Source organism: Silurus aristotelis (assembly GCF_946808225.1).
Source record: "Silurus aristotelis genome assembly, chromosome: 19".
In the NCBI taxonomy this organism is placed as follows: domain Eukaryota; kingdom Metazoa; phylum Chordata; class Actinopteri; order Siluriformes; family Siluridae; genus Silurus; species Silurus aristotelis.
The window spans coordinates 571,742-583,631 of NC_139592.1; the positions used below are offsets into that span (position 1 = coordinate 571,742).

At 38.9% G+C, this 11,890-nt stretch overlaps 1 protein-coding gene across 13 annotated transcripts in view; it reads right to left on the reverse strand.

Annotated features, from left to right (window-relative positions):
- Positions 1-492: 492 nt before the first annotated feature.
- Positions 493-11,890, reverse strand: part of iqsec1a (IQ motif and Sec7 domain ArfGEF 1a) — a 91,280-nt gene continuing 79,882 nt past the window's right edge. For 8 of the 13 annotated variants that reach the window (XM_083520827.1, XM_083520836.1, XM_083520834.1 and 5 more), the window contains 7 exons: positions 11,666-11,695; positions 11,199-11,324; positions 11,013-11,112; positions 9,589-9,750; positions 8,265-8,444; positions 6,012-6,061; positions 493-3,029 (listed from right to left, as the gene is read on the reverse strand). In XM_083520827.1, the coding sequence (XP_083376953.1) occupies positions 2,463-3,029; positions 6,012-6,061; positions 8,265-8,444; positions 9,589-9,750; positions 11,013-11,112; positions 11,199-11,324; positions 11,666-11,695 (1,215 nt within the window). In that variant the 3' untranslated portion in view covers positions 493-2,462. The remainder of the gene's footprint in view (positions 3,030-6,011; positions 6,062-8,264; positions 8,445-9,588; positions 9,751-11,012; positions 11,113-11,198; positions 11,325-11,665; positions 11,696-11,890) is intronic. The other 5 variants (XM_083520837.1, XM_083520831.1, XM_083520829.1 and 2 more) reach the window with 1 other exon arrangement.

An 11,890-nucleotide genomic window follows, 5' to 3' on the forward strand; every position in this document is an offset into this window, starting at 1 on the left:
ACACATCAAAACACTTCTTCCTCCTTCTCATCATCAGACTTTTTCCTCTCTTCTCTTACTCACTCACACACACACACACACACACACACACACACACACACACACACACACACACACACACGTTGTTTTTCACTACACTTCCATCCTCTTTCTGGTTTCTTTTTGTTTTTTTCTACAATGGAGATGTGGAGATGATCTGCATGCTGCACTTCAGAGAAACACAACGCAGTACGACAACAAATTTAACATCCAGGCTACAAAAAACAAGACAGAAAAAAAACAGTGTCCTTCAGCACACAGTGAAACGAGATGTCTCGTAAAAAACCCTCATCTCACACACGATCACTGAGGAACAGTCTCGATCTCATCATCATCATCATCATCATCACACGCTCCTTACAGGTTCCTCGAGATGATGAGCAGGTGAGGCATGAGCTCCAAACACACGCTTGATCAAGTTTTTCACTAAAGAAACTGAAGCAGAGACGGAGACAAAATCAGAGGGTGATGTTTAGTTTATGTTTGTAATAAAACAGACGTTGTGGGTTTCGTGTGCTTCTGTGTTTATCGCCTGAAATACATTCTGTTCATCAGATTCTCCATCGTCTGGAAGGAAAGAGGATTTGCATAAACTGTCGCATTTTTCACCTGAATCTCCAACACAAACAAACACGAGCTGCAGAACCGAGTTGTGTTTTCATACGATTGCACTGAACTGCTGACGCAACACCGATTCCTTTCAACCGCACACAAAAAATAAACAAATAAACAACAACAAAAATCACAATTTAAAGAACAAAAAACTTGACATTTCACTAAATTCCCAGCGAGTGGTTCAGGATTTTACAAACCACTGAGAAGAACCTTATTGTGGGAGAAAAATCAACAGTCGCCAAATAGTAAGGACGAGGAGCAGCACGGAGAAACCAAGCAAACAAACACAAGTACAGGAATTTCAGAATTTTCCAAACGTACAATTCAAATAAAATATAAGATAAAATCATGAAATTCAACATTAAAATTATGCACACATTACAGGTGTATTATGTGTTTTTAGTTTGTTTTCAGGATAATTTATAGGAAGAAAACCGAATATTTTAGAATAAAAACTTTAAAAATAGAAGAGGAAGAAGATAAAAAGAAAGTGAAAAAAATAGAACAATAAAAAGATAAATGAGAACAAGGAAAATTAAATAAATATAAATAGGAAATATTGAAAGAGCACAAAAATATTTTTTGGTAAAGTTAAATATATATATATATAAGCAGATATAAATTCATGTGTGCATTAATTTTAAGTTTAAATTTGTGAATATTTTATTCTAGAATTTTTTTAAAGAATGTTATTATCACTGATTATTTATTTGTTTGTTTGTTTATTTGTTTATTTAATCCCGTGCCAGACCTCATCCTCCATGATTCTAAACATATTGCACATGGGCGTATAAACTTTCAGTCACTGGCCTTCTGTGGGATTTTGTGCAGAATTTTAACGTTTTATCTCCACATTTAACAAAAAACCCACATCGCATCATTTTCTTTAAAAAAAAGGAAAAATTTACTTCATTTTAGAATATTAGATATTGTTCAAGGTTAATGGAAAAAAAGAGAAAAAAAAAAGAGACAAGTGCTCAGTGTGGGGACTTCCAGATCTCACACTGCAACTGAAATCTACTGAGACCCTAATCCTAATCCTAATCTAGATAAAAGTGCTGTTTAGCTCCTGGCTTGTGTTTTTGTAGCTCCACCAGGCAACTAGTGCACTCCATCACTCCATCACTCTAACTAGTGTGTCACTCTTTCGCTCAGTGCAGCTGCTTCTGCTTCCTATAACATTGATATTTTTTACATAATATTGCAAATATTTTCTAAAATTCCAAAATATGTGTGCGAGGGTCTGTACACCGCGACGTCCCTGCGCTCAAATCCCAACTTCATTCAAGCGTCAGCTCTAGAAAACTTTCTGGATATGTTTAGATAGATTTTTTTTTTACAGTATATAGAACTTCTTACAATGGATGCAGTATTACACTAAACACTACAACACACAGGATACAGTTCACACACACACACACACACACACACACACGCACGCACACACACACACGCACAGCCGAATACATACGCAGGGATTATTGGCACTCTTATATACGATCGCTAAGGACAACACGTAAAGCTCTAATGACCCCCCCACCCCCACCCCCCGGTCGTCATGACGACGAGACGTGAGAACGACGATGTCTCCGAGTCGCCTTTGAAAATGTTTTTGTTTTGTTTTAGAATCTATGAAGGAAAACAAAAACAGGGTGAAGTTCTATCTATGAGGCGATGATGGAATACAATCTTAGAGATCCTCGTGGTCCAGGAGAAGACGTGTACGGAATTCCTCTGATGGACGCGCCGTTCTTCTGGAAGCATCTCCAGAAATGGAACTGGATGTGAACCCAGCCGTGGATGTTTCCTCACACCACCGTGCTGATGCCACAGTGTTTGGGTTTGGTGCTGACGGGACACGGCGCCGGTTCCTGCTCAGGCCGCTGTTGGTATTGATGACGATGGTGTTGGTGAAGGTGGTTAGGTGGAGGATGGTGATGTGGCGTGTTGATGAGGCTCTGGTGGTGGAACCGGAGCCCGACAGGCGGAGGGTCGTAGTGATGATGGTGCTGATATGGGGGAGGGTTCTGTGGGAGAGAACCGTGCTGGGAACGTCGGGTCTCCAGCTGGGCCTGGGCCTGGGCAGCGTGGTAACGGTTAGTAGGGTGGGGCTTGTTGGAGATGAGTGTGGGGTGGACGAGGTGGTGTGAGGAGGAGGACAAGGAAGCAGAGGAGTAGAGCGGAGCAGGAAGCGGAGGATAAATAGGAGGTTTTGCTCGCTTGCTGCCAAAAAGTGATCCCAGCAGCGTGGAAGAGGAGGAGGTGTTCGAGTACTGAGGTGGAGGAGGAGGAGGAGGAGGAGGAGGAGGAGGACATTCACGGCTGGATGGTGATCTCCGGGGGGGGATCTGAGGAGGACCGCTAATGATGGAGCCCTGAGGAGGGGCAGAGAAAGAGAGAGAGAGTCCAAAAAGAACATCAAACATACAACACAGCAACATTATTTAATAAACAACATCTCATAGTCTAAGCAGGAACCTTGTGAGAAACAGCTTTGATATCTTCTAAGTTCTAGATATAAACTTTTCCACCAACATGGTAACGGTGCAGAAACCATCTCCAACCTCAAAACAGCCTGGTGTGTAATGAATGTGACTCTGTGTGTACAAACGCCTTCAACGAAAACATGGACTTCTTCTTCGTTCCGAGTGTAAATGGAATTTACACTACAATAGACAGTCATAAGTATGTGCCCCCCTGACCATCTCACCGATATGGTGCTTGTCCATTCCGAACGGATGTGAAGGAGGAAGTAAGGAGTCTCCAGTTCCAGGTCAGGGTTATGTGCAACCTTCACAACGAGTTCGCTTTGTGAACATCTCTAATTATAACTCAAAGCTGATGTGCCAAAAGATTACAGCAAATCCTCCACATCCATTTTATGCAAAACAGGTCAACACAATTCTGTGATTTTTATTAAAACATTTCCACTTTAATCTCGTATTTCTACTAATTTACTCTCAAAATAATTTGACTTTATTCTCATCATCTTCGATTTATTATTATTTTTTTAACACAACATGACTTGGAGGGTGCACTTTTTTATCGGTCCAATAAAACATTTAATTGCATTATTTTATGATGTAACACTTATAAATATATAAATATATAAATATTTCTTCTTTAGTTGCAGCACCTGTGAGAAGCTGCAGAATAAAAAGATTCTACAGGGAACTTGTGGATGTGAAACTGAAGATCTTCCCATTTTCTGGTTTGATGGATGAAGCACCCGAGACCATGTGAGAGGAAAAGATATAAACCTTCATAAACTAACAGCATTTATACATTTTATCCATAACAACTCCTCAGATCTAATGATCAGAGCTGAGATCAGAATCAGGTGAGCGTAACTGATCCAGCTGGAGGAGGACGATGGGACGAGGCGACGTGTAAAAAAGTGTTTAAAGAAGAATTCCATCAAAATATTTATCATTCAGTTCCAGATTTTCCTGCAAGAAGAACAGTGTTTGGAGATCCTTAAGTCCCAGCTGCTCTCATGTTCACTCAGATCTCATTCAGAAGATTCTTCATCTCACACACCTTCACTGATTTATCATCTTTGTAATCTACAAGGCTTCAACTATGTGACAATCGAGATGGGCTTTAAAAACATAGGGTTCCTCAGATGTTCTCTGGATCATTCAGTCCTCCTAAAAATGTTTTATTCGGAAGTGTCCAAATAAAGACTCTATAGAGGTTCATATGGAACCTTTAAGAGCTGCTCCAGAAGCATAAAGCTGAAGAATTTACTAATGTGATCTTCTGTGAATGGGTCTTCATGAAAACACAGCAAATTAATCTCTGTGAAGGAGTTTTCTTCTGTCACAGAGGAACCTTTTCTATATAGAACCAAGAGACAAACCAAAAATGTTCTTGTTTCTTGAAGCTCCTTCTCTGTGGAAGACCTGAGACCTCTTTATAAATCTAGAACAATAACCATGTAGAAAAAAAACTAAAAGAAACCACTGTTTCCAGTAAAACATTAAGTTCCTGTTCCCTTCCCTTCCTGAATTATCTAAAGAAGACATTCACCACATAAAGAAACTTTCAAGAACTTTATTCCTTTATCACGGTTCTGTGGAACTTTCTGGATTAGTTTCCTTTTGTACCCAAAACCATCAAATCTCAATTCTTCCAATTCATCTCAAACATCTGACCAAACTATTTTCACATTAGTACTATTTAAAGTTCTTCAGTTTGTCCCTTTGAAGGAACCTCCAAAAAGGTTCCACATAGATCTGCCAAAACAGTCCAAGTAAAAAATACCCAAACCAAAAAACTTCCAGAGAACCCTTGAGGAACTGATGGTTTGTAGATCTATAGAGGTGGAATCCTTCTTTAAGCACTGAAACATCCTAAAGACATGTTAACATGTTGTAGAAGAAGCCTGGGGAGAACGGAGAACTCTCACATGCATCTCGCTAGGATGATGGGAGCAGATCTTTGACATGCAGAAGAAGAAATAAAAGAAGCTTTTGACTTTTTCGCTGTAGGGTTTGATCTCACCTGATAAACTCCATCCTGCTGCTGAACTTCAGGACTTTTATCTACAACCTGATCATACCAAACATCAAGAGCATACTCAGAACTGTTTACTCTTCTACACCTGAACACTGGATGATTTAGAACCAGACCATCTGCAATTGAGTTTTTTCCTTATCAATGTCTTCTCTGGATTCTTCATTAAAGATCTAAATCTGTAGATCTTTAATGCTACCATGATTTCCATGACTCATGAAAAAGCCACAAATCCAAACAATGAGAATGGTTCTTCGGTTCCTCACTCACCTCATTCAGAAGAACTTTCTCAGTGTTATGTTTGCAGCTAGAACCTCTAGCATTAAACTGCTAATCTACAACGCTAGTACAGATCTTAGCAGAAATCCACCATGGGCTGCAGGCTGAAGATAAAGACTATTAGGTTTTATTAAAAATGTAAAAGCCATGCCCACACGTGTCACGCCCACTCACGTAAAATGTATCTCAACATTTTGGTTTCTAAGGTGAATGGGCGGAGCTTAACATCTACAGCACAAGAAACAACATGAACATGGAACATGGAAGAGAAACAGATGGTGGCAGATGAGAAGGGCTTAGTGGAGAACATGCTCGCTTTGTGGAACGCGCAGGAACCCGGAGGAACCTGGAGGAACATCTGTTTGTGCATGCGTGTGAGCAGGCAGGCAGGAAGTGGAGTTATGAAGGTCAGAGGTTGCAGGGAGGAAACAGAAAATAGATGTTTTTTTACTCGTTAGGGTTTTTGGGGGTGGCGTTAATGTTCTTCTCTTTGTGCGTTGGGTTACTTTTTTTTCATGAGCAGAGAATAAAAACCTGGACATCCGCTGCTTCCTACTTACTTCCATATTGCTGTCTAGAGATCCTGCACTGGTGCGGCGGCCGCGTTTCCCTGCCCGAGACATGCAACACCACACATTAGAGATGGGCATCACACCAGAATAGGGGCGGGGCTAGCAATGGACACACCTACTTTCTTTCTAAGAAGGTCCCAATGTGGAAACAGGAGCAACACAGAAAGTTTAATGAAGGATCATGTTGGATCAGGGCTGGAGATCGGGGGGTCAGAGGTCAGAGGTGTTTTGGCATCACTATGGACTGGGATTATATTTATTTTCGTTCAGATTTGTTTAATTCTTTTAAAAGTTTTGTTTTTTTCCCTCGTGCACAATTCAGATCTTTTTCAACACTACGGACAAAACCGCTCAGGATCACGCGTCATGGTGGATGATCAGGGGTCAGAGGTCAGAGGTCAGAGGGAAAAAATGTATCGCTTTATTAATATTGACATTTGGTCCTTCTTGATGTGATTGTTTGAAAATAAAGGAATCTGATTCGTCTCATTCGTCTCCATTCGGCTTCTGCAAACACGTGACTGATTTTACGTTTTAATATTAAAACATTTACGAGGTCATGTGACTTTTATTCGAGCGTTTTGATTGGTTCGTTACGGCGGCTAAATTGTTTAACCTTTGCTAAAAGAAAAAACTTGGTCTTGTCTCGTCTCGTCTCGTCTCGTCTCAGGGAAGTGCAGATGTTTTCGTTTCTTCAGTATTACTGCTCCTGATAAATCCTACTGCATCAGTGAAAGTTCTCTAGCAGGAAACTCGGGTTTCTCCTCACCAGACCAGAACTGCTTTCTCTTAATTTTATTTTATTTTATTTTAAGAGTCTGTGGGGATCATGTTTTCACAATTCACATTTTTCGGAGATGATGATGTGTCAGAGACACACGTGGACACGTCACTAAACCTGGCGGTACGTGGAAAAGGAAAGTAGGAGATACAGGAGGGAGAAGGTGGAAGGAGGTGGAGGTGACGATGCTTCAGATACACAACCGATCACCAAATCATGCCACATTTAAAGCTTCAAATAATGAAGGGTTTCATCAGTGACGTCACACAACCAGGACCAAGCATCAAGGTGGGGTGGAGACCTCAGGGGTGGAGTTTGGAAGGGTTTTGGAGACTTCATGTGTGACATTCGGAATGGGCTGAAGACTTTAGTAGTGGAGTTTGGAGACAGTGGAGATTTTAGTGGAGTTGGCCTGGATTTTATTTTATTATTATTATTTTATTGATGTTTTACTGTAGACATATTATTATTGTATAATAGTGTAGACATGTTGCATTAGAGTCGAGTGTCTAATCATCTCCAGTGATCAGATGCACATGAAGGTCAGTTGGAGCATTTTGGATGTTGATGTATGAGATGATCCAGTAGAGACCTCATTAACCATGAAACACATAATATGTTAGAGGACAATGTGAGAACTCAGTCTAACTCTGTAGTCTAATCAATCTAATCTCCAGCAGAAACAGGATTCATTATAATAAACCTAAAAAACATCACACATGTCTCATTCCATCCATCCATCCATCCATCCATCCATCCATCCATCCATCCATTTATCTGCTTGTTTAATTATTAACTTGTTTATTTTGTTTATTTAATTTTGTCATGTTGAGTGATTTATTTACTTACACTAATTTATTTATTTGTTTATTAACCCATTTATTTTATTTATTTATTTATTTACTTATTTAATTACAATAAAATTTTTTCCTTCCTTATTGTAAATATTGATTTATCTGTTATATCATGCATTTGTTTATTTATGTATGTATTTGTGTAAATTTTTATTCTGTGAATAGATTTGACTTGTGAATAGATTTGACTAAACTGCTGTATAATCGAATCTGCAGCAGCTCATGCATATTAATGAAGCGGTTTATGAATATGTAAGAAGAACAGGATGTGAGTTGGGAAGGCGCAGTTATAACTCTATATTTTATAATAATAAAAAAACAAGAATAAGTGTTTAATTCAGAATAGAAACCAATTTAGATTCATTTTAAATATGTTCAGGGTTCATAAAGATCTCAGATGAAGTTATTTCTGTGGAGGGTTGATCAGAGTGGATCAGAATTGATCAGAATTGATCAGAATTGATCAGAGTTGATCAATAAGGACGTGTTTGATGACTGAAAACAGACATAATGAGAACCTCTACAGAACGTTTTCTTCTCATCACCATCCTACACACATCTACCTCTACATCATGTAAACTCCTGAAGCTCCGTCTCTTTACTCACCTGCCTCAGAAAGGTCTCTCAGAGAGCTACTGAGGGCGCTCCTCTTTAGCCCCTCCCCCATGGCGTAGGTGTCGTCCAGGCTGGCTCGGCTCATGGTCCCGTTCCCCACGTCCTTCTTCAGACCAGACATGCTCTGGGACATACTGGGCCTCACGACACCCTTCTGCTTCTCCAACTCGGCTGTGAACAGAAACAGCTGGATGTTTATTTCTTATAACAGCTGCATTCCAATCAAATATCACCGAATATTATTCATGTAAAACAATATATTGTCAATATATTAAATAAATATATACTTTATAATAATGTGATAATAACCAGGCATTTCAAACTCACTCCTTAGAAAAGTATTTATTCATTTTAATATTTTATTTTATTTTAATGTTTTTCTCTCCATGTCTCAGGAGTAAATCTGGATGGGGAGTAATATCATTTAGAATATAATAATTTAGCAAATGCTGTAAAACAATAACTGTTATAAGCACTAATACATGTTTTAATATTTTGTGAAAAACATTTATTTATGCAATTAAAGCCATTATTAAATCTAATCTAAATAATTTTTGTGCTCGATATTATATTTTGTAGACGCAATAAACTGGGTGTGTTGTAGGTGTCCACCAGGGGGCGCCATCTGCAGAGAGGAACCGTTATAATGAGGAAATTATAAAAGTATTCACTTTGTTCAAATGAAATAAAACTCTTCTGTGATCAACTATATTTTGATGTAATTGTTTTATTTGTGACATTAATGTTTTTTCCTCTCACAGAAATTTCACATCAATATTTATTTTTCTGCTACGGTTTAGATAAAGCTTTTAAACATTTTAATTTGTGAACAAAATATACTGTATTGTTATTTGTACTATAATAATAATTAAATTATAATAATTATTACCCTTTTCATATGGTTTATTTATTAAAAATGAAAAGTATAAAACCAAATAGCTAAATAGAAATTTTAATAATGTTACTGTTTGGAAGAATAAATAAATAAATAATTAAATAAAGCAGGTAAATAAAATAAATAATATATTCCTGTAGTTAGAGAAAGAGCAGAATATAAATTGGAGTGTATTTTAAATATATAAACATCATTTCAATTGAATTTATAAAGCTATATTTTATTATTGATAAACGTCCTCAGTCTCCTTTCCCTCAGTCTTCTCTGATTCCTGAGAACTTCTGTCTCTGCTCAGAGTTTGGATCTCTCTCTGACCTTTGACCCTGTTTACGTTTTGTTCCCCTGCTGATGTTCCTCCTGAAACTTGACCTCGGCTCTGTCAGTAACGCTCAGTAATAAACCCTGGACAGAGCTGCTTACACTCGATGCGGTACTTCTCCATCTCTTGGACCTCGGCGATGGACTCTCGCAGGTCGTCCGTAAACTTCTTGCGGTCCTGAGGGTTCGGGGCGTTGAAGATGATCAGGACCTTCACGTCAGCACCAGGTATGGCTGAGGTCAGCCGGATACCATTGTGGTAATCTGAAGAAAATTCACCAAAAAACAACAAATATCAGAAATTATTCCTATTTTTATTATTATTATTATTATTATTATTATTATTATTATTCACACAAATCTGCATCAGACAGCTGATGTCATCAAATCCCCTTCATAACACTGATATTTAGTAAAGAACGCTTTACCAGGACATGCTGCGTCCTCGTTATACAGCTGTTGTCGTGGTTACATCTATAATCACCTGCTCTTATTGGTTTTGAGTAAAAACTCATTCTATCGTAAAAATTACATTCTCAAAGTGTATCGCACTAAAGGCCGACTCGTGTATGCGCATGTCGTCATGGTTACAAGCAGCATTAAATTTTACTGCAGCGTTTGTACAATTAGCAAAGATTAGCGTTTGACTTTAGCCGTCATCACGTCAGCTCTGATCATGTGCTGCAGCTCGTGATGGCGTACGGTGGTGATCTTAAAGGTATATAAAGTGTGTTATGATGAATAGCTTTTTGTCATTTCTGTTGTTTTTGTTAGCACACACTGCGTTCTTTTAGATTTTAGTAACCAAAAGAAAAGAAAAAAATGCTTTCTTTAGCAACGTAACTGTCAGCTTTCACTCAGGGAGACTCCAATACTCCATTTCCAAGCACCACGGCCTCTGAAGGCGGATAAAGTGCTGGCTCAGTAAACTGGATGATTAGCAAACAATGAAACTTGTGAAAAACAGGGACATGAAATGCAACACGATCAAAGAGCAGGAACATGGTCTTGTATTCCCACTGACTGCAATCTGACACGAGTGAATTCTTGTGTTTATATTTCTCTTTAATATCCTTTATTTACAATGAGGAAAATATTCTGTCTCTTTCTGTTGAAATAAACCAACCATTAAAACTCGACTGTTCATTTCTTTATAAGGGGTAAATTTACTCATTCAGCAGGGGAGCAAATCATTATTTCCCCATTGTGTCATGCTAATAACACACAGTTTAAACTAGCATAGCTAAACCTTTTTTTTGTTTTTTTTACATTTGTAATACTATAGTGTTAGCGTTGGCTAGCTGCTAGCCAGTGGAATGTTAGCATTGGCGGCGTATGAGCATTCGGGAAAAATGGAGCAGGAAATAATAACAAGCAGATACGAGGAGAAAAACAGAAATCTGGCCAAAAAGAGTGGAGACAGCTTGGGAGCAGCATCGTGACTTTTGATATGATTAATTAGGTTTGGTTATGCTAACGCTGCGGTTGTGAGGATTAGCTTCCTGTATGGAGGTTAAAGGTCATACACTGGTTGTCGAAGAGCAGGACCTGCATCCCGTACAGAGAGAACGACTGCCTCAGGCTGTAGGTCACAGACGTCTTCTTCTTCTGGAATATTTTAGTGACCTACAGAAAGGAGGAGGAGCCGAGTGAAGACTGGGAGAAATGCGAGAGGAAGTCAAAAGGAAATGGTTTTATTTTACGGCTCTCACCACCAGGAGGTCGTTAAAGAGGAAGATCTCACGCTGATGAAGGCCCAGTTTTTGCAGCTTGTTGGGGTCTGGAACTTCAAACAGCCGGCAATAACACACCAACCTTCGATGGGGAAGGGACAAAACCTACACACAAACACACACACACAAGCACACACACACGCACACACAAACACACACACGCAAACACACGCACGCACACACAGACATATATATGTATTACATTTCTATATTTTCACAAAAAGAAAGAAAGAATGAAAGAAAGAAGGTGTAAAAAGGGGTGTAGAAAGTGTGATACAAAATAACAGAGGAAACAATAAAAAGAAACATAACAGATAGAGATAAGGGATAAAAAGAAAAAGGAATAGAAAAAGAAAGAATGGAGAAAGAGAGAAAGAGAGAGAGAGAGAGAGAGAGAGAGAGAGAGAGAGAGAGAGAGAGAGAGAGAGAGTGGGAGAGAAACTTACACATCCCAGGCCCTGATGGAGAGATCCGATCTGTAAGAGCAGGATAAAGAGAAAACAAAAATTATAAAAGGAAAAGAAAAAAAGCTGTAAATCTTCTTCCACAATCATGAGCTCAAATACCCCAGTGATTGGCTAGTGTCTCTCTGATTGACAGGGGGTGAGAGTGAATAAGCCACACCCACTCAGAAACATGTCCAGTTTTGTTCTTATAGACTCCAGTCATGG